Below are 20,294 nucleotides of genomic sequence, written 5' to 3'. Positions count from 1 at the left end.
CTCAGCTGGGTGTAAAAGCCCATTGCAGTTGGGTATCGGGGGAAGGAAGCGACCGCTCAGTCTTGAGCAGTTTTGCTAAGTCTAATTAAAGGAGTGATGTTTGGCCATTTCTGGCCCTTGTTTGTTGGGTTTACCCCGGCAGTCAGGACCTCCGAAACCTTTGCCGTTCGTTTTCAATTTGCTTTTCACAGCACCTCTACTATCATCAGGGGCTGTCCCTATGGGAATTCCCCTGTCCGAGGCCCTGGTGAGAAGTGAAGAGATGTGAGGATGGCGAGTAGATGTCTTTTGAATGCTTTCTGAATTCTTTGTTTAATTCCACCACCGCACCGTCACCCCCAGTTTCATTCCCGTTTCATTGTCACCATCTGTTTAAATTTCACTTGTACGTAATTCTTATTCCCAGAGACGCTCTTTACACTTGCCCTGTTCTGCACCTGCAGGCGTGAATAATCAGGCAAGTAAGTTGATCCAGGATGTTTGAGTGCTCCCAGCACATGACCAAACGCAGCTCAGACTAGCCTTCTGTTAATCTTCCTAAACACAAACAGGAGTGGGGATGAAATCAGCCCCACCAAAGGCCCAATCTCTGGTGGGACCGACAGTAAATTAAAAAAAGTCTGTCTGATGTCCTGAGCCATTATATATTTTTAAAAAAACGAAATACTTGCATTTATATATCACCTTTCAAAACCTCAGCACATTCCCAAAGCACTTTAAAGCCAATGACATACGTTTTGAAGTGTAGGCATTATTGTAATGCAGGAAACACGGCAGCCAATTTGTACACAGCAAGCTCCCACAAACAGCAATGTGATAATGGCCAGATAGTCTATTTTTCAGTGATGTTGGTTGAGGGATAAATATTGGGCAGGGCACAGGGGAGAACTCCCCTACCTTTCTTCGAAATATTGCCAGGGGATCTTTAATATTCACCTTAGAGCCCCGGTTTAACATCTGATCTTAAAGATGGCACTTGCGACAGTGTAGCACGCTCTCGGTACTGCACTGAGCGTGTTGATCTGGATTCATGTGCTCAAGTCTCAAGTGTGGGACTTGAACTCACAACCTTCAGAGTCAGAGGCAAGAGAGCTACCTACTGAGCCATAGCTAACACTGTCAAGGTGATATTTAATAGAGAGCTCTCTGTTTGTGACTCATAAGTCAACAAGATAATCATTGGAGAGACAGTTAAATGTTATGATTGGGGAGGGTAGTAGGATGGAAGCTAGTATAACAACATAAGAAATAGGAGTATGAGTAGGCCATTCAGCCCCTCGACCCTGCTCCGCCATTCAATAAGATCATGGCTGATCTGATTGTGGCCTTAACTCCACTTTCCTGCCTGCTCCCCATAACCTTGACTCCCTTGTAGATCAAAACTCTGTCTAACTCAGCCTTGAATATATTCAATGACCCAGCCTCCACTGCTCTCTGAGGAACAGAATTCCAAAGATTAACGACCCACTGAGAGAAGAAATTCCTCCTCATCTCCATCTTAAAATGGGAGACCCCTTAATCTGAAACTGTACCCCCTAGTTCTAGATTCCCCCACGAGGGGAAACATTCCTCTCAGCATCTACCCTGTCAAGCCCCCTCAGAATCTTATATGTTTCAATAAGATCTTCTCTCATTCTTCTCAGCTCCAGTGAATACAGGACCAACCTGTTCAACCTTTCCTCATACGATAACCCCTTCATCCCAGGAATTAGCCTAGTGAACCTTCTCTGGACTGCTTCCAATGCAGTTATATCCCTGCTTAAATAAGGAGACCAGAACTGTATGCAGTAGGCTAGCTGCAGTCTCACCAATGCCTTGTACAGTTGTAGCAAGACTTCCCCATTTCTATACTCCATCCCCCTTTCAATAAATGCCAGCATTTCATTTGCCTTCCTAATTACTTGCTGTACCTGCATGCTAACCTTTTGTGATTCATGTACAAGTTCACCCAGGTCCCTCTGTACCACAGCATTCTGCAGTCTCTCTCCATGTAAATAATATTCTGCTTTTCTATTCCTCCCGTCAAAGTGGACAACCTCACGTTTTCCCACATTCTACTCATACTGCTCACATAACCTGTCTGTATCACTTTTCTAACACTTTGTGCCCTTCTCACAACCTGCTTTCCTACCTATCTTTGTAGTGTCCACAAATCTGGCTACAATACACTCAGTCCCTTCATCCAAGTTATTAATATAGACCATAAATAGTTGAGCACTGATCCCTTTAGCACTCAACTAGTTACAGTTTGGCAACCTGAAAATGCCCCATTTATCCAGACTCTGTTTCCTGTTAGCCAATCCTCTATCCATGCTAATATAATACCCCCAACACCATGAACTCTTTTAGGTGGAATGATGAGCTAGCACCAAAATAACCTCAATTCATCTGTACTTATTCTTGTGATGTAAGTAGACTGACTGAATTAAAACAGGTTTACAAAAACATTGTCAGAATACTGGTCTCGTTCTCTCCTGCCTGATATTCTAACTAAATAGGTTAGGAAGGATCAGGGTAGCGATTTTAAGTTGTGTGAGGCCAGATCTAGGTTAGATATCAGGAGGTGGTTCTTTTTGCAGAGAATAATCGACCTCTGAAACGGGCAGCGGTTTGCGAGGTGGACACTGGCTAAAATCCTTCAAGTGAATGTTTCTGGCTGGAACAGACATTACCTCTTACAAAAGGTAGGAAATTCAGGGCCACAGTAATCTCTCAGACTAGCTTCAGTCGCCTAGATGGGTCAGAGAGGAATTTCCCAGATAGTTGCCCCCAAATTGGCCTGAATTTTTTACCTTTTTTCACTTCCCGGGAGATCACATGCTTTCCAGTGGGGTGTATCACAGGCTGGATCGACCAGAGGGTCTTTACCTGTCCGTCATTGCTTGTAAGTCAGCACGACTCTAAGATGGGTCTCCCCAATTTATTTTCGCAACGACTGTTTTAAACTTATATCACCCAAACAAGGAGACAATATTCTGCTTCGGTTTAAAAATGTTCTGTCTGACATGTTAAAATTTAGGAAAACATAAGTGCGGGGGGGTGGGGTGGGGGGTGGAATGGAGGGGAGGGAGGAATGGGAGGGGAATAGAGCGGAGGGGAGTGTAGGGGAGGAACAGAAAGGAGGGAGAATGGGAGGGGGTGGAGCGGAGGGAGGAATGGGAGGGAGGTGGAGGGGAGTGTGGGGGAGGAACGGAGAGGAGGGAGAATGGGAGGGGGTGGAGCAGAGGGGAGTGTGGCGGAGGAATGGAGAGGAGGGAGGAATGGGAGGGAGGTGGAGCAGAGGGGAGTGTGGCGGAGGAATGGAGAGGAGGGAGGAATGGGAGGGAGGTGGAGTGGAGGGGAGCGTGGGGGAGGAATGGAGAGGAGGGAGGAATGGGAGGGAGGTGGAGTGGAGGGGAGTGTGGGGGAGGAATGGGAGGGAAGGGGAGAACCAGCTCCTCCTAGGTCCACTGGCCAGCTCCCTCCTCCGGCGGGGGAGGCACGTGCAGAGTCTGACGGAGAACTGGATTGGGTCTGGCAGCGATGCCCCCTGTTGCCAAATGGCCTCCTTGCAACCCGTAGCTGTATCCCTGTAAGGAGTTGACATTTTAAGGAAGGTGATGGGGTTTGTGTGGGGGTTGGAAGCAAATTGGAGGCTGGGAGGCGGGCGAGATACTTTCCTGACAAACGGAGCTGAGAGGTTGATATCGTATTGCGTCACTGAGCTGAATATTAATGTTCCTGTCAGAGTGTTACAGCTCTGGAACGTAATGACATGCAGTCTTGTCTATCGTTAAAGTAGCTCTTAACAACAAATTCCCTCGTCCCCGAACTCCCACTTCAATAACCTTGTCTGAAAACAGGTCTATGATCATTTGAGTGGCTGTATGTCAGTGTCGAAGTTCACACTCTAAAGAACCTGTTCTCGTGTCCGATAAACACGGCTCTTTTTGTCTGTCTTTTCCTCCTTGGGTGAAATGGTAGGTATCTCTTTTCTTCCTTATATTTTATTCCGCTGCATCCACTAGTGTCCTTTGGGATTGAGTTGCCAAGAAGCAACTCCCAGTACCTCAGTAGAGGCACATGCTCATCACAGATCCTTCCTCACCTTGTCGCTGAGGCATTGTCTGGCCCTGTAACCTAGCCCACTCCTTTCAGTTTTACAGCTCTGCTCTCTTGTGAAATCCAAACCAGCCCCCCCCACTTCCCCCCCCCCCCCCCCCCCCACCACCACCACTCCGTCTGTGAACATTGCTGGTAGCCAACTTGACTCTCTGGAACTCCTTCCCCAGTTTTACACCCTAGATAGCCAGGGGCTGAAGGATAGAACTGGAGCCTAATACTTACACACTTTTAATCACATTACAAACATGCACCTCCAAACCCAACAACCACAGTTTCAGCCTGCTCCTGTATATAGGTGCACAAGTGAATCCCCAGTTAATGCCCAGCACCTAAGACAATTAAACAGTTCATTATTATACTACTAACATAGATGTTTTGTTATATTTTCCCCAGCTTCAATACCTTCCTCAGAACTTTGCTGTTTGACTGTGGTTTGATTCTTTCTCATTGGTGTCAGCTGTGGCTCAGTGAGTAACACTCTCGCCTCCAAGTCACAAGGGTCTGGGTTTAAGTCCCACTCCAGAGACTCGAGCACAACATCTAGGTTGACGTTCCAATGCAGTACTGGGGGACTGCTGCACAGTTGGAGGTGCAGTTAAACCGAGGTCTCTTCAGCCCTCCCAGCTGGATGTAAAAGATCTGACAGCACAACTCGAAGAAGACGGAGGAGTTGTCCCTGGTGACCTAGTCAATATTTATCCCCCAACCAACATCACAAAAACAGATTATCTAATTGCTGTTTGTGGGAGCTTGCTGTGTGCAAATTGGTTCCCTCATTTTTACATTATAACCGATTATACTTCAGAAGTACTTCATTGGCTGTAAAGCACTTTGGGATGTCCTGAGATCAAGAAAGGACTTTATTAATTCAAGATATATACTTATTATTAATTCAAGTCTGTTTTTATTGTTCTTTATTCCAGTTGAAAATTTTATTAAGTTTAAGGCACTATGTACAAATCCAGGTAACATAAGAAATAGGAGCAGCGGTAGGCCATTCGGCCCCTCGATCCTGCCCCACCATTCAGTAAGATCATGGCTGATCTTCTAAATCAGCTCTACTTTCCTGTCCAATCCCCAGATCCCTTGATCCTGTTAGTGTTCAGCACTTGAACATACGCAATGACTGAGCATTCCAACGATTCACAACCCGCTGAGGTTTCTTCTCATCTCAGTCCCAAATCACTGGCCCCTTATCCTGAAACTGATCTCCAAGTAGGGGAAACATCCTTTCAGCATCTACCCTGTCAAGCCCTCTAAGAGTTTTAAGTGTTTCAATGAGATAACCTCCCATTCTTCTAAACTCCAGACAATATAGGCCCATTCTACTCAATCTCTCCTCATAGGACAGCCCTTTCAGGTGGATTTAAGAGATCCCTTGACACTAGTTTGAAGAAGAGCAGGGGAGTTATCCCCAGTGTCCTGACCCGTGTTCATTCCTCAATCAACATCATGAAAACCAGATTATCTGGTCATTGTCACATTGTTGTGTTTGTGGGAGCTTGCTGTGCGTAAATTGGTTGCAGCGTTTCCTATCTTACAACTGTGACTACACTTCACAAAGTACTGAAAAGCACTTTGGGACATCCTGTGGTCTTCAAAGGTGCGATATAAAAGCAAGTCTTTATATCACAAGGTTATAAAGTATTGTCAAATATTTACAGCACAGGAACAGGGCATTCAACGTTTTTGCTCCACACGAGTCTCCTCCTATTCTTCTTCACCTCACCCCATCAACCTATCTTTCTATTCCTTTCTCCCTCGTGCTTACCTAGTTTTCCTAACTTCCGACTGTGCCAGAATTGGATAATCTTTCACTGCAGTAAATGCAAACAAAACAGGTATTTCTGTCTGCCTGCTAGCCCTGCTAATTTTAAATTGACCTCAGGCACTCTAATTACCTCCATTACAGAGGAAATCAGAGACAGATCACAACTGCGGTAACATTAGACCACATTTCAGTACTGAAATCCCTGCCAAGCTGAAGCAATCACTTGTTATAGTATGGGCTGAATCTTTTCCTGTCTCTCTGCTTTTGTTGAGTTTCCAGTACAGAAACGTTCTTAAACCGAGCTTCAAATAGGCTCTAAATATTCGATCAAATGTGCACTACAATTACTGCACACCAGACTCTTCTACCTTTTGAAAGCAGACAAGTATTGTTTCGACTGGTAGCCGCAACTACTTGCATTTATATAGCGCCTTTAACCTAAAACATCCCTTTGCTGTTTTGCAGGAGCTTTATGAAGCAAAATTTGACACCGAGACACAGAAGGAGAATTTAGGGCAGGTGACCAAACATTTGGTCAACAAGGTGGGATTTAAGGAGCGTTTTAAAGCAGAAAAGCGAGGTGGAAGGAATTCCGAGAGCTTAAAGCAATGGCTGTCAACAGTGCAGCGATTAAAATCAAGGCCAGAATTGGAAAAACGCAAGGGGATGGTAGCATAGTGGTAATGTTACTGGGTGAGGTACTCAGATACCTGGACTAATGTTCTGGAGACATGAGTTCAAGTTCTACCACGGCAGATGAAAGAATTTGAATTCAATTAATTAACAATAAATCAGTAATTATGACCATTGTCAATTGTAGCGAAAAACCATCTGGTTCACGAATGTCCTGCAGAGAAGGAAATTTGCATTCCTGACCTGGTCTGGCCTACATGTGACTCCAGACCCACAGCAATATGGTTGACAATTAACTGCCCTCTGAAATGGACGAGCAAGGCCATTCAGTTCAAGGGCAATTAGGGATGGGCAACAAATGCTGGCCTGGCCTGCGACATCCACATCCCAAGAAAGAATTCAAAAAAAAAATCTTGGCGGGTTTGGGGGTTGGAAGAGATTACAGAGAAAGGGCGGGGCAAGGTGATGATACTTACCTTCTGGGAGCGGAGCAGAGAGGACCGGAGCAGACCTGTGGGGAGAACGCCGGGAGTGGAACCCTTAAATCGACCCCAAGGATCGAGGCCCAGTCTCTTACCTTCCGGGAGAAGAGTGGAGAGGACCAGAGCAGACCTGTGAGGAGAATGCCGGGAGGGAGCCTATAAATCGACCCCGAGGATCGAGGCCCAGTCTCTTACCTTCCGGGAGCGGACAGCAGTCGAACCTCTTCCAGTGCGCCGGAGCTTTGAAAACAAAAGGGCAAACAGTGATGTCAGAGGAGAAGTGCAAGGTGATTGGTTGGTGAGTGGCAGCTGTTAGAATATCTTAAAAAAAAGGGGAAAGTTGTTTTTTTTTGTTGGAAAGACAAATGTCTGGTGATGAGGTGAGTACTACGCATGTGTTTTTTTTAAGGACTTTAGATTGAAGTGGGTAGAACAAGGACCCTAGTGTAAATAGTATTTTTTAATTAAGGAAGTAACTAATTAACCTAAGGGTAAGTCATGGCAGGAGAGCTCGCACCCGTGATATGCTCCTCCTGCGCTATGTGGGAAATCAGGGACGCTTCCAGTGTTCCTGATGACCATGTGTGCAGGAAGTGTATCCATCTGCAGCTACAGGCTACCTGCATTATGGAGCTGGAGCTGCGGGTGGATTCACTGTGGAGCATCCGCGATGCTGAGGACGTCGTGGATAGCATGCAGAGGCAGAAAAGAGAGTGGTGACCACCAGACAGAGTAGTAGGCGCAGGCAGGTAGTGCAGCAGTCCCCTGTGGCCATCCACCTCTCAAACAGATACACCGCTTTCGATACTGTTGGGGGGTTGACCTCCCAGGGGAAAGCAGCAACAGCCAAGTTTGTGGCACCACAGAGGGCTCTGCTGCACAGCAGGGGAGGAAAAGGGTTGGAAGAGCTATAGTGATTCTATCGTAAGGGCAGATAGGCGTTTCTGTGACCACAAACGAGACTCCAGGATGGTATGTTGCCTCCCTGGTGCTAGGGTCAAGGATGTCTTGGAGCGGCTGCAGGACATTCTGAAAGGGGAGGGTGAGCATCCAGTGGTCGTGGTCCATATTGGTACTAACGACATAGGCAGGAAGAGAGATGAGGTCCTGCAAAGTGAATATAGGGAGTTAGGCAGAAGGTTAAAAAGCAGGACCTCTAGGGTTGTAATCTCAGGATTACTCCGTGTGTCACATGCTAGTGAGGGTGGGAATAGGAGGATAAGGCAAATGAATGTGTGTCTGAAGAGCTGGTGCAGGCAAGAGGGCTTTAGCTACTTGGATCATTGGGATCTCTTCTGGTGCAGAGGTGACCTGTACAAGAGGGACGGGTGCATCTGAACTGGAAGGGGACCAATATCCTTGCGGGGAGGTTTGCTAGTACTACTCGGGAGGGTTTAAACTAGTCTTGCCGTGGGGTGGGACCCAAAGTAGTAATCTCTCAGATGAGATAGTTGAAGCAAATGTAGAGGTTAAAGCAAGCAAGTCCAGTAGGCAGGCCGGGCAGGGGCAGGACAGGGAGCGTGGAATGTCTGGTAGGTTAAACTGCATTTATTTTAATGCAAGAAGCCTTACAGGTAAAACAGATGAACTCAGAGCATGGATCGGTACATGGGATTGTGATATTATAGCTATTATGGAAACGTGGTTGAGGGATGGGCAGGACTGGCAGCTCAATGTTCCGGGGTACCGATCCTTCCGGCGTGACAGAGGTGGAGGTAAGAGAGGAGGGGGAGTTGCACTATTGATTAGGGAGGACATCACGGCAGTACTTAGAGAGGATATCCCGGGGGCAATGTCCAGCGAGGCCATATGGGTAGAACTTAGAGATAAGAAAGGGTGATCACTTTGATGGGATTATACTATAGGCCCCCCAATAGTCAGAGGGATGTGGAGGAGCATATATGTAGGGAAATCACAGATAGGTGTAGGAATTATAGGGTTGTAATAGGTGATTTTAACTTCCCTAATATTGACTGGGACTGCCTTAGTGCTAAGGGATCAGATGGGGAAGAATTTGTTAAGTGTGTCCAGGATAGTTTTCTGAAGCAGTATGTGGATGGCCGTAATAGAGAAGGGGCTGCACTCGACCTCCTCTTGGGAAATGAGGCTGGGCAGGTGGTTGATGTGTCAGTGGGGGAGCACTTTGGGACCAGTGACCATAACTTTATTAGCTTCAAGATAGTTATGGAAAAGGATAGGACCGGTCCTCAGGTTGAAGTCCTAAATTGGGGAAGGCTAGTTTTGATGGCATCAGACAGGAACTCTCAAAAGTTGAATGCGAGAGGCTGTTTACAGGTAAAGGGACGTCTGGCAAATGGGAAGCTTTTGAAAGTGAGATAGGAAGATTTCAGGGCTGGCATGTTCCTGTTAGATGGAAGGACAAGGCTGGCAAGTTTAGGGAACCTTGGTTGACGAGGGATATTGAGGGTCTGATCAGGACAAAGAAGGGGGCATATGTCAGGTATAGGCAGCTGGGATCAAGCGAGTCCCTCGAGGAGTATAGGGGATGTAGGAGTACACTTAAGAAGGAAATTAGGAGGGCGAAAAGGGGACATGAGATTTCCCTGGCAGATAAGATAAAGGAGAATCCTAAAAGATTCTATAAGTATATTAAAAGTAAAAGGGTAGCTAGGGAGAGAGTAGGTCCCCTTAAGGATCAGTGTGGCAATCTATGTGTGGAGCCATGGGAAATGGACGAGGTCTAAAATGAATATTTCTCGTCCGTATTTACCGTGGAGAAGGTCATGGAAGCTAGTGAGTTCAAGGGAGGGAACACTGATATCCTGGAGCATATCAACATTACAAAGGAGGAGGTGTTGGAGGTATTGAAGCGCAGTAAGGTGGATAAATCCCCAAGGCCTGACCAGGTGTATCCTAGGATACTATGGAAAACAAGGGAGGAGATTGCTGGGGCCCTGGCAGAGATTATTTATTTATTTAGAGATACAGCACTGAAACAGGCCCTTCGTCCCACCGAGTCTGTGCCGACCATCAACCACCCATTTATACTAATCCAACATTAATCCCATATTCCTACCACATCCCCACCTTCCCTATATTCCCCTACCACCTGCCTATACTAGGGACAATTTACAATGGCCAATTTACCTATCAACCTGCAAGTCTTTGGCTGTGGGAGGAAACCGGAGCACCCGGCGGAAACCCACATGGTCACAGGGAGAACTTGCAAAGTCCGCACAGGCAGTACCCAGAATTGAACCCAGGTCGCTGGAGCTGTGAGGCTGCAGTGCTAACCACTGCACCACTGTGTTATTGGAAGGGATTCTGAGAGACAGGATTTATATGCATTTGGAAAGGCATGGTCTGATTAGGAATAGTCAGCATGGCTTTGTGCGTGGGAAATCATTTCTCACGAATTTGATTGAGTTTTTCAAGGAGGTGACCAAGAGGATTGACGAGGGCAGGGCGATGGACATTGTCTACAACTTTAGCAAGTTGACAAGGTCCCGCATGGTAGGCTGGTCCAGAAGGTTCGAACACATGGGCGGCACAGTGGCGCTGTATCTCTAAACGATACTAAACATTTTTAAAAATTCATTCATGGGATGTGGACGTCGCAGGCCAGACCAGCATTTATTGCCCATCCTTAATTGCCAACTCCCTTGCTAGGCCATTTCGAGGGCATGTAAGAGTCAACCACATTGCTGTGGATCTGGAGCCACATGTAGGCCAGACCAGGTAAGGACAGCAGATTTCCTTCCCCAAAGGACATTAGTGAACCAGATGGGTTTTTACAACAATCGACAATGGTTTCATGGCCATCATTAGACTAGCTTTAAACTCCAGATTTTATTAATTCAAATTCCACCTTCTGCTGTGGTGGGATTCGAACCCATGTCCCCAGAGAAATACCTGGGTCTCTGGGTTACTAGTCCAGTGATAATACCAGCATGCCACTGCCTCCCCTTAGATCCAGGGTGAGCTAGCAAATTGGATACAAAATTGGCTTGGTGACAGGAGGCAGAGGGTGGTAGTGCAGGGTTGTTTTTCAGATTGGAGGCAGGTGACCAGTGGTGTGCCGCAGGGATTAGTGCTGAGCCCTCTGTTGTTTGTCATGTATATTAATGACTTGGATGTGAATGTAAGGGGCATGATTAGTAAGTTTGCAGCTGACACCAAAATTGGTGGTATAGTGGACAGTGAAGAAGGTTGTCTAAGGTTACAACAGGAATTAGATCAACTGGGAAAGTGGGCAAGGGAGTGGCAAATGGAATTTAATGCAGACAAGTGTGAAGTGATGCATTTTGGGAAGTTAAACCGGGGCAGGACATATACAGTGAATGGCAGGGTCCTGGGGAGTGTTGTTGAGCAGAGAGACCTTGGGGTGCAAGTACATAGTTCCCTGAAAGTGGCAACACAGGTAGACAGGGTGGTGAAGAAGGCGTATGGCATGCTTGCCTTCATCGGCCGAGGCATTGAGTACAAGAGTTGGGACGTCATGTTACAGTTGTACATAACGTTGGTTAGGCCGCATTTGCAGTACTGTGTGCAGTTCTGGTCACCGCACTACAGGAAAGATGTGATTAAGCTAGAGAGGGTGCAGAAAAGATACACAAGGATGTTGCCTGGTTTGGAGGGCTTGAGTTATAAAGAGAGATTGGGTAGGCTGGGTCTGTTTTCTCTGGAGCGAAGGAGGGTGAGCGGGGACATGATAGAGGTATATAAAACTATGAGAGGCATAGATAGGGTAGATAGCCAGAGTCTGTTTCCCATGGTAGGGGTGACTAAAACTAGAGGGCATAGATTTAAGGTGAGAGGGAGGAGGTTTAAAGGGGATCAAAGGGGTAAATTTTTCACACAAAGAATAGTGGGTATCTGGAATGAGCTGCCAGAGGAGGTGGTGGAGGCAGGAACAGTAGCGACATTTAAGAGGCATCTGGACAGGTACTTGAATGAGCAAGGCATAGAGGGATATGGAATTAATGCAGGCAGGTGGGATTAGTATAGATAGGCATTATGGTCAGCATGGACACAGTGGGCCAAAGGGCCTGTTTCTATGCTGTACCACTGTGACTCTAAGGTAGAGTCAGGCAATGTTACAGAGGTGGAAATAGGCCGTCTTAGTGTTGGCACAGATATGTGGTCAAATACTTTGTGTGATGGAGCTGTGTCTTTTGTCTTTCTTTCTACTTTACTCTCACTCAAACTGGGGAAAGAAGAGCATACCAGAGCTGAGAGGTTATAACTATCAGTAAAAGCTGAATAGGCTGGGGCTCTTTTCTTGAGAAAGGAGAAGTCTGAGAGGTGACGTGAAAATTATCAGAAGATTAATATGGCCTAAAGATATGAGATAGTGACTAATGAATGCTGGGTAAGTCAAAACCTATATATTTGGGCAGTGGCTGAACCCGAGACACTACACGTGTAGTGTCTCCCACCCACCCTCCTCCACTAACCAAAAAAAAAGGACTCTGGTGTGTTGATAAGGTAAGCTTTTTATTTTATTTCTTCTGTATCGTGTGATTGGTAAAAATTTACTTTCTTTTACTTTTTTGACTTATCTATTAATTAGTTATTTGAAAAAGACCGCAGCAGAGAAGAATCAAAGTATTAGCTCATAAATTTATATAAAGTAATAAAGTAATTAACCAAGTAGAGATGGCTGGGCAGGTGATGTGCTGTAGCTGTATGATGTGGGAGCTGGCTGATCCCATTGTGAACGGCAGGGACCACATCTGCGGGAAGTGCACCCAACTCCAGCTCCTCGAGAACCGCGTTAAGGAACTGGAGCTGGAGCTGGATGAACTTCGGATCATTCGGGAGGCGGAGGGGGTTATTGAGAGGAGTTATAGGGAGGTAGTCACACCTCAGGTAAAAGAAGTAGGTAGATGGGTTACCGTCAGGGGAAGGAGAGGGAACCAGCAGGCAGTGCAGGGATCCCCTGTGGCCGTTTCCCTCAACAACAGGTATGCCGTTTTGGATACTGTTGGGGGGGATGACTTACCAGGGGTGAGCAATGGGGTACAGGTCTCTGGCACAGAGTCTGTCCCTGTTGCTCAGAAGGGAAGGGGGAAGAGGAGCAGAGCATTAGTCATTGGGGACTCCATAGTTAGGGGAACAGATAGGAGGTTCTGTGGGAACGAGAGAGACTCACGGTTGGTGTGTTGCCTCCCAGGTGCCAGGGTTCGTGATGTCTCGGATCGTGTTTTTGGGATACTTAAGGGGGAGGGGGAATAGCCCCAAGTCGTGGTCCACATAGGCACCAACGCCATAGGTAGGAAGAGAGATGGGGATTTAAGGCAGAAATTCAGAGAGCTAGGGTGGAAGCTTAGAGCAAGAACAAACAGAGTTGTTATCTCTGGGTTGTTGCCCATGCCACGTGCTAGCAAAGCGAGGAATAGGGAGAGAGAGGAGTTGAACACGTGGCTGCAGGGATGGTGTAGGAGGGAGGGTTTTGGTTTCCTGGATAATTGGGGCTCTTTCTGGGGTAGGTGGGACCTCTACAAACAGGATGGTCTTCACCTGAACCAGAGGGGTACCAATATCCTGGGGGGGGAGATTTGCTAGTGCTCTTCGGGGGGATTTAAACTAATTCAGCAGGGGGATGGGAACCTAAATTATAGTTCCAGTGTACAGGATGTTGAGAGTAGTGAGGTCAGGGATAAGGTTACAAGGACGCAAGAGGGCACTGGCAAGCAAGAACTTGGTTTAAAGTGTGTCTACTTCAATGCCAGGAGCATCCGGAATAAGGTGGGTGAGCTTGCAGCATGGGTTGGTACCTGGGATCTCGATGTTGTGGCCATTTTGGAGACGTGGATAGAGCAGGGACAGGAATGGATGTTGCAGGTTCCGGGATTTAGATGTTTCAGTAAGAACAGAGAAGATGGTAAAAGAGGGGGGTGGTGTGGCATTGTTAATCAAGGAGAGTATTACAGCGACAGAAAGGACGTTTGAGGACTCGTCTACTGAGGTAGTATGGGCCGAGGTTAGAAACAGGAGAGGAGAGGTCACCCTGTTGGGAGTTTTCTATAGACCTCCGAATAGTTCCAGAGATGTAGAGGAAAGGATAGCGAAGATGATTCTCGACAGGAGCGAGAGTAACAGGGTAGTTGTTATGGGGGACTTTAACTTTCCAAATATTGACTGGAAATACTATAGTTCGAGTACTTTAGATGGATCAGTTTTTGTCCAATGTGTGCAGGAGGGTTTTCTGACACAGTATGTGGACAGGCCTACCAGGGGCGATGCCACATTGGATTTGGTACTGGGTAATGAACCCGGCCAGGTGTTAGATTTAGATGTAGGTGAGCACTTTGGTGATAGTGATCACAATTCGGTTAGGTTTACCTTAGCGATGGGCAGGGACAGGTATATACCGCAGGGCAAAAATTATAGCTGGGGGAAAGGAAATTATGATGCGATTAGGCAAGATTTAGGATGCGTAGGATGGGGAAGGAAACTGCAGGGCATGGGCACAATCGAAATGTGGAGCTTATTCAGGGAGCAGCTACTGCGTGTCCTTGATAAGTATGTACCTGTCAGGCAGGGAGGAAGTTGTCGAGCGAGGGAGCCGTGGTTTACTAAAGAAGTTGAAGCGCTTGTCAAGAGGAAGAAGAAGGCTTATGTTAGGATGAGACGTGAAAACTCAGGGCGCTTGAGAGTTACAAGCTAGCCAGGAAGGATCTAAAGGGAGAGCTAAGAAGAGCGAGGAGAGGACACGAGAAGTCATTGGCGGATAGGATCAAGGAAAACCCTAAGGCTTTCTGTGGGTATATCAGGAATAAAAGAATGACTAGAGTTAGATTAGGGCCAATCAAGGATAGTAGTGGGAAGTTGTGTGTGGAATCAGAGGAGATAGGGGAAGCATTAAATGAATATTTTTTGTCAGTATTTAGAGTAGAGAAAGAAAATGTTGTCGAGGAGAATACTGAGATACAGACTACTAGGCTAGATGGGATTGAGGTTCACAAGGAGGAGGTGTTATCAATTTTGGAAAGTGTGAAAATAGATAAGTTCCCTGGGCCAGATGGGATTTATCCTAGGATTCTCTGGGAAGCCAGGGAGGAGATTGCAGAGCCTTTGTCCTTGATCTTTATGTCATCATTGTCGACAGGAATAGTGCCGGAAGACTGGAGGATAGCAAATGTTGTCCCCTTGTTCAAGAAGGGGAGTAGAGACAGCCCTGGTAATTATAGACCTGTGAGCCTTACTTCGGTTGTGGGTAAAATGTTGGAAAAGGTTATAAGAGATAGGATTTATAATCATCTTGAAAAGAATAAGTTCATTAGCGATAGTCAGCACGGTTTTGTGAAGGGTAGGCCGTGCCTCACAAACCTTATTGAGTTTTTCGAGAAGGTGACCAAACAGGTGGATGAGGGTAAAGCCGTGGATGTGGTGTATATGGATTTCAGTAAGGCGTTTGATAAGGTTCCCCACGGTAGGCTATTGCAGAAAATACGGAAGTATGGGATTGAAGGTGATTTAGTGCTTTGGATCAGAAATTGGCTAGCTGAAAGAAGACAGAGGGTGATGGCAAATGTTCATCCTGGAGTTTAGTTACTTGTGGTGTACCGCAAGGATCTGTTTTGGGGCCACTGCTGTTTGTCATTTTTATAAATGACCTGGATGAGGGTGTAGAAGGGTGGGTTAGTAAATTTGCGGATGACACGAAGGTCGGTGGAGTTGTGGATAGTGCCGAAGGATGTTGTAGGGTACAGAGGGACATAGATAGGCTGCAGAGCTGGGCTGAGAGATGGCAAATGGAGTTTAATGCAGAAAAGTGTGAGGTGATTCACTTTGGAAGGAGTAACAGGAATGCAGAGTACTGGGCTAATGGGCAGATTCTTGGTAGTGTAGATGAGCAGAGAGATCTTGGTGTCCAGGTGCATAAATCCCTGAAAGTTGCCACCCAGGTTAATAGGGCTGTTAAGAAGGCATATGGTGTGTTATCTTTTATTAGTAGGGGGATCGAGTTTCGGAGCCACGAGGTCATGCTGCAGCTGTACAAAACTCTGGTGCGGCCGCACCTGGAGTATTGCGTGCAGTTCTGGTCACCGCATTATAGGAAGGATGTGGAAGCTTTGGAAAGGGTGCAGAGGAGATTTACTAGGATGTTGCCTGGTATGGAGGGAAGGTCTTACGAGGAAAGGCTGAGGGACTTGCGGTTGTTTTCGTTAGAGAGAAGGAGGAGGAGAGGTGACTTAATAGAGACATATAAGATAATCAGAGGGTTAGATAGGGTGGATAGTGAGAGTCTTTTTCCTCGGATGGTGATGGCAAACACGAGGGGACATAGCTTTAAGTTGAGGGGTGATAGATATAGGACAGATGTCAGAGGTAGTTTCTTTACTCAGAGAGTAGTAGGGGCGTGGAACGCCCTGCCTGCAACAGTAGTAGACACACCAACTTTAAGGGCATTTAGGTGGTCATTGGATAGACATATGGATGAAAATGGAATAGTGTAGGTCAGATGGTTTCACAGGTCGGCGCAACATCGAGGGCCGAAGGGCCTGTACTGCGCTGTCATGTTCTATGTTCTCTAATGAATCCAATAGGGAATTCAGGAGAAACGTCTTTACCCAGAGAGTGGTTAAGATGTGGAGCTCAACCTCTTTCAGCAACAAGAACATGGCATTCTCTCATTTGCTGTGGTAGGACTTGAACTCCCAACTGGCATTTATACTATTTGCAGCAGCTGACGTTGGACAGAATCCCTGGCTGGTATCTTGTGTTACCTCATCCTTGTTTTGTAACTACTCTGAGGCCATTCCGCCCACATACATATCCTCAAACCAAGTCTCAAACCATGGACCTTCCCGCATCGTATATCTCTATAACACAACAGATCTCATCCTGTCTTTTGGATGAGACATTAATCCAAGGCCCTGGCCGACCCTCTCAGTTTGACTATTTCGAAGAAGAGCAGGGGAGTCCTCCCTGGTGTCCTGGGCCCACAATTTATCCCCCCGAACAACAACGCTAAAAAAACAGATGATATGATCATTATCACCTCGCTGTTTGTGGGAGCTTGCTGTGCTCAAATTGGCTTCCGTCTTTCTCGACAGCGACTGTGCTTCATTGGCTGTGCAGTGCTGTGGCAAGACCTGAGGTTGTAAAAGGCACTACGGAAATGCAAATCTTTTCTTTTGAAACACTGAAGATGTTTTCCTTCCTGGTTGTTGCTAGGATATGGATGAGCCCTCTGTATCCACGGTTACCGGAAGGGAGTTCTGAAACGGCAGGTGAATCCAGGACTAACTTCAAACGGGACTTGATTGATTACCTGACGTCCTACCGTTCTGCTGGAATTGGTGAATGGATCACTCACATCAAGCAGCACGACTTATCAGAAACCAGGTAATCTTCCTTTCATTCTGAGTATCAAAACTCAACCGAACTTTATCCAGAGAGTAGTTAGAATGTGGAACTCACTACCACAAAGAGTAGTTCAGGTGAATAGTATGGATGCAGTCAAGGGGAAGCCAGGTAAGTACCTGAGGGAGAAAGGAATAGAAAGTTATGTGGATAGGGTTAGATGAAGAGGGGTGAAAGGAGGCTCATGTGGATCATAAATCTTGGCACAGAGCAGTTGGGCCGAATGGCCTGTTTATTTGCTGCAGATGCAGCTCAATGTAACATGGATCCCATCAATGACTATCTGCCTTGTCAGGAGCCCAGGTAGAAATGCTAGGCCCTCTTGTCTGTTGGGACAGTGTTGCCCCTGACGGACAAGGCAATGGTGAACTGCTTGATGCAACGATGTCTTTTTTTATTCGTTCATGGGATGTGGGCGTCGCTGGCAAGGCCAGTACTTGTAGCTGTTCCTAATTGCCCTTGAGTGGCTTGCTAGGCCAGGCCACATTTAAGAGTCAACCACATTGCTGTGGGTCTGGAGTCACATGTTGACCAAAGGACATTAGTGAACCAGATGGATTTTTCCAACAATTGACACTGGTTTCATAGCCATCTTTAGATGAGCTTTTAATTCCAGATTTATTAATTACATTCAAATTTCACCATCTGCCATGGCGGGATTTGAACTCTTGCCCCCCAGGGCATTTGCCAGAACTCTGGATTACTAGTCCAGTGACATTACTACTCTGCCACTGCCTCTCTGTATGCACAATTCACTTATTTGGCACCTGTCACTGGTGCCATGGAGGCAAAAAGCAGGCCCAGTGACTTGGGGACTTTAATTCTTCCTTCTCCAAAGTCAATGGTGCCATCGCCAGCCTCCCTGGATTGCCGGTGGGCAGCACGTTACAACTGGTGGCAGCAGCAACAGAGCTGCAGGAGGGCGGGCACCAAAGGAGATTGCAAATTGAAAGAAAGCAGCAGCAATCAGCAGGAAAAAAATCCCCTCCCCCGCGCCCCGCCCCCGCGCCCCTCCCCCGCATGACCCCGTGGTCACGATTTAAAACTCACAGGAATCATTCCTGCTCTGGGATCTGGAGCCCAGTGTCAGGAATCCTCTGTTCCTGCCTCTGTGGGCCAAGTGCATCACAGAGATAGACGGTGACACTTTTGGACCATAAAGTTGTCGGTTCACTCCCTGAGCCAGAGACTTGAGCGCACAGTCCGCTCTGACACTTCTCAGTACACAACAGCAGTGACTGCACTTTGAAAGAACTGAGTGCGATATTTGTTTGTGAATGCAAGTTCTTTTTTCTTAACAAAGTTTTACAAGTTTTTTTTTCTGAAAATTAAATTTTTGAACAGATGCTTTACAATTCCCCCAGTTGCGGGCTCGGTGGCCTTTAGATACTTTGCCATGTTTTATACAGAGGCAGTAAGGTCAGGTTGACCTGGATATGACAGGAGCCCCACTTAGCTCTTTACTGGAGTGTACAGTCTGTGTCATTACTGATCCTTTACGCTGTCACTATGTTCCTTGTGACCTTTATAGCTCTCTAATATCACCATCTGTTCTGCTCTGATTTAGAAAAACAAGATGCATTTGAGTAGGTGTTTGTAATGAACAGTGACTGTGTGTTTGTGCAAGATTGCTGTCAGCTAGCTTAGCAAAGGTATGTTAGTGTAAACAGGCTTTTATTTTCTGTTAAAGGTAATTGCATCCTTGTGCATCTCAACAAAGTTGTATTGGCCTTGGGTGAGGTCAGAGTGCAAATCCACCAGCAATGACAAAAGCTGTAAATTATCAGGACAAGTTGCCGAGACCAGGCTTGTATTCCCTAAAGTATAGAAGATTAGTGGGTGATTTAAGTGAGGTGTTTAAGATGATTGATATTTTGGACAGGGTGTTCGGAGCACGGAGGCATAATCTTAAAATTAGAGTTAGGGTATTCAGGGGCGATATCCGGAAACACTTCTTCACACAAATGGGAGTGGGAATCTGGAACACTCTTCCCCAAAAGGCGGTTGAGACTGGGGATCAATTGCAAATTTCAGATCTTGAGTTTGAGAGACTTTTGTTTGGTGAGGGTCATAAGGGATAGGGAGCCAAGACGGGTAGATAAGAGTTAAAATACAGACCAGCAATGAACCTAACAGGCTTGAGGGGCTGAATGGTCTCCTCCTGTTCCCATGTCATTGAGAAGGCCTGTTGAACCCCGGTGACTATTGTTGGGACTGAGGAGAAATGTTAAAGTTGTGCAGACAAGGAAGTTCTCAGACTCTGGGACTCCCTCCTACTCTCTCAGGACCGGGTGCCGATTGCCTCCGGGGATTCAGTGGCATTGGCATTACTGTTTGTTCCTTGGATGTTCATCGGGTACACAACGCACTGTTTATTTTTGTTGCTCTGTTTATTTGGATTACCGTTTTTCCAGATTTATCGTAACTGCATTTTCCTACTGTTTGCTACAAAGCAGAGAACAATCATTGTGTTCCACAACACAAAAACGAAAGTAGGTCCTTGACATGAGTCCCTCTCAGAGTCTCCCATTCCCGGAAATTATCAGTGGGCTTTATGGAGCATCTTCCACGTCCTCAGGACACCCCAAAGGGCTTTACTGCCAATGAAGTCCTCTTTTTAGTGTCATTACTGTTTTAATGTAGGAAGCGCGGCAGCCAATTTGCGCACAGCAAGCTCCCACAAATAACAACATGATGATTGCTGGATAATCAGTTTTAGTGATGTTGATTGAGGTGATGTGTTGGTTGGGGCACCGGGGACAACTCCTTTGCTGGGTGAAACATAAAGCATAATGTTACAAAAGCAGGTCAGAGGCTAGGAATCCTGCGGTGAGTAACTCACCTCCTGTCTCCCCGAAGCCTGTCCACCATCTACAAGGCACAAGTCAGGAGTGTGATGGAATACTCTCCACTTGCCTGGATGGGTGCAGCTCCAACAACACACAAGAAGCTCGACACCATTCAGGACA

General features: G+C 46.6%; 1 protein-coding gene across 2 annotated transcripts in view; it reads left to right on the top strand.

Moving 5' to 3' along the window:
* The window catches only part of tdp1 (tyrosyl-DNA phosphodiesterase 1), a 143,160-nt gene that overhangs the window by 38,070 nt on the left and 84,796 nt on the right, over positions 1-20,294 (top strand). For both annotated transcript variants that reach the window (XM_068038250.1, XM_068038249.1), the window contains exon 8: positions 17,137-17,307. In XM_068038250.1, coding sequence (XP_067894351.1) covers positions 17,137-17,307 — 171 coding nt within the window. The remainder of the gene's footprint in view (positions 1-17,136; positions 17,308-20,294) is intronic.

Source organism: Heterodontus francisci, chromosome 9, assembly GCF_036365525.1.
Source record: "Heterodontus francisci isolate sHetFra1 chromosome 9, sHetFra1.hap1, whole genome shotgun sequence".
In the NCBI taxonomy this organism is placed as follows: domain Eukaryota; kingdom Metazoa; phylum Chordata; class Chondrichthyes; order Heterodontiformes; family Heterodontidae; genus Heterodontus; species Heterodontus francisci.
This window is presented reverse-complemented; position numbering and strand designations above follow the sequence as displayed.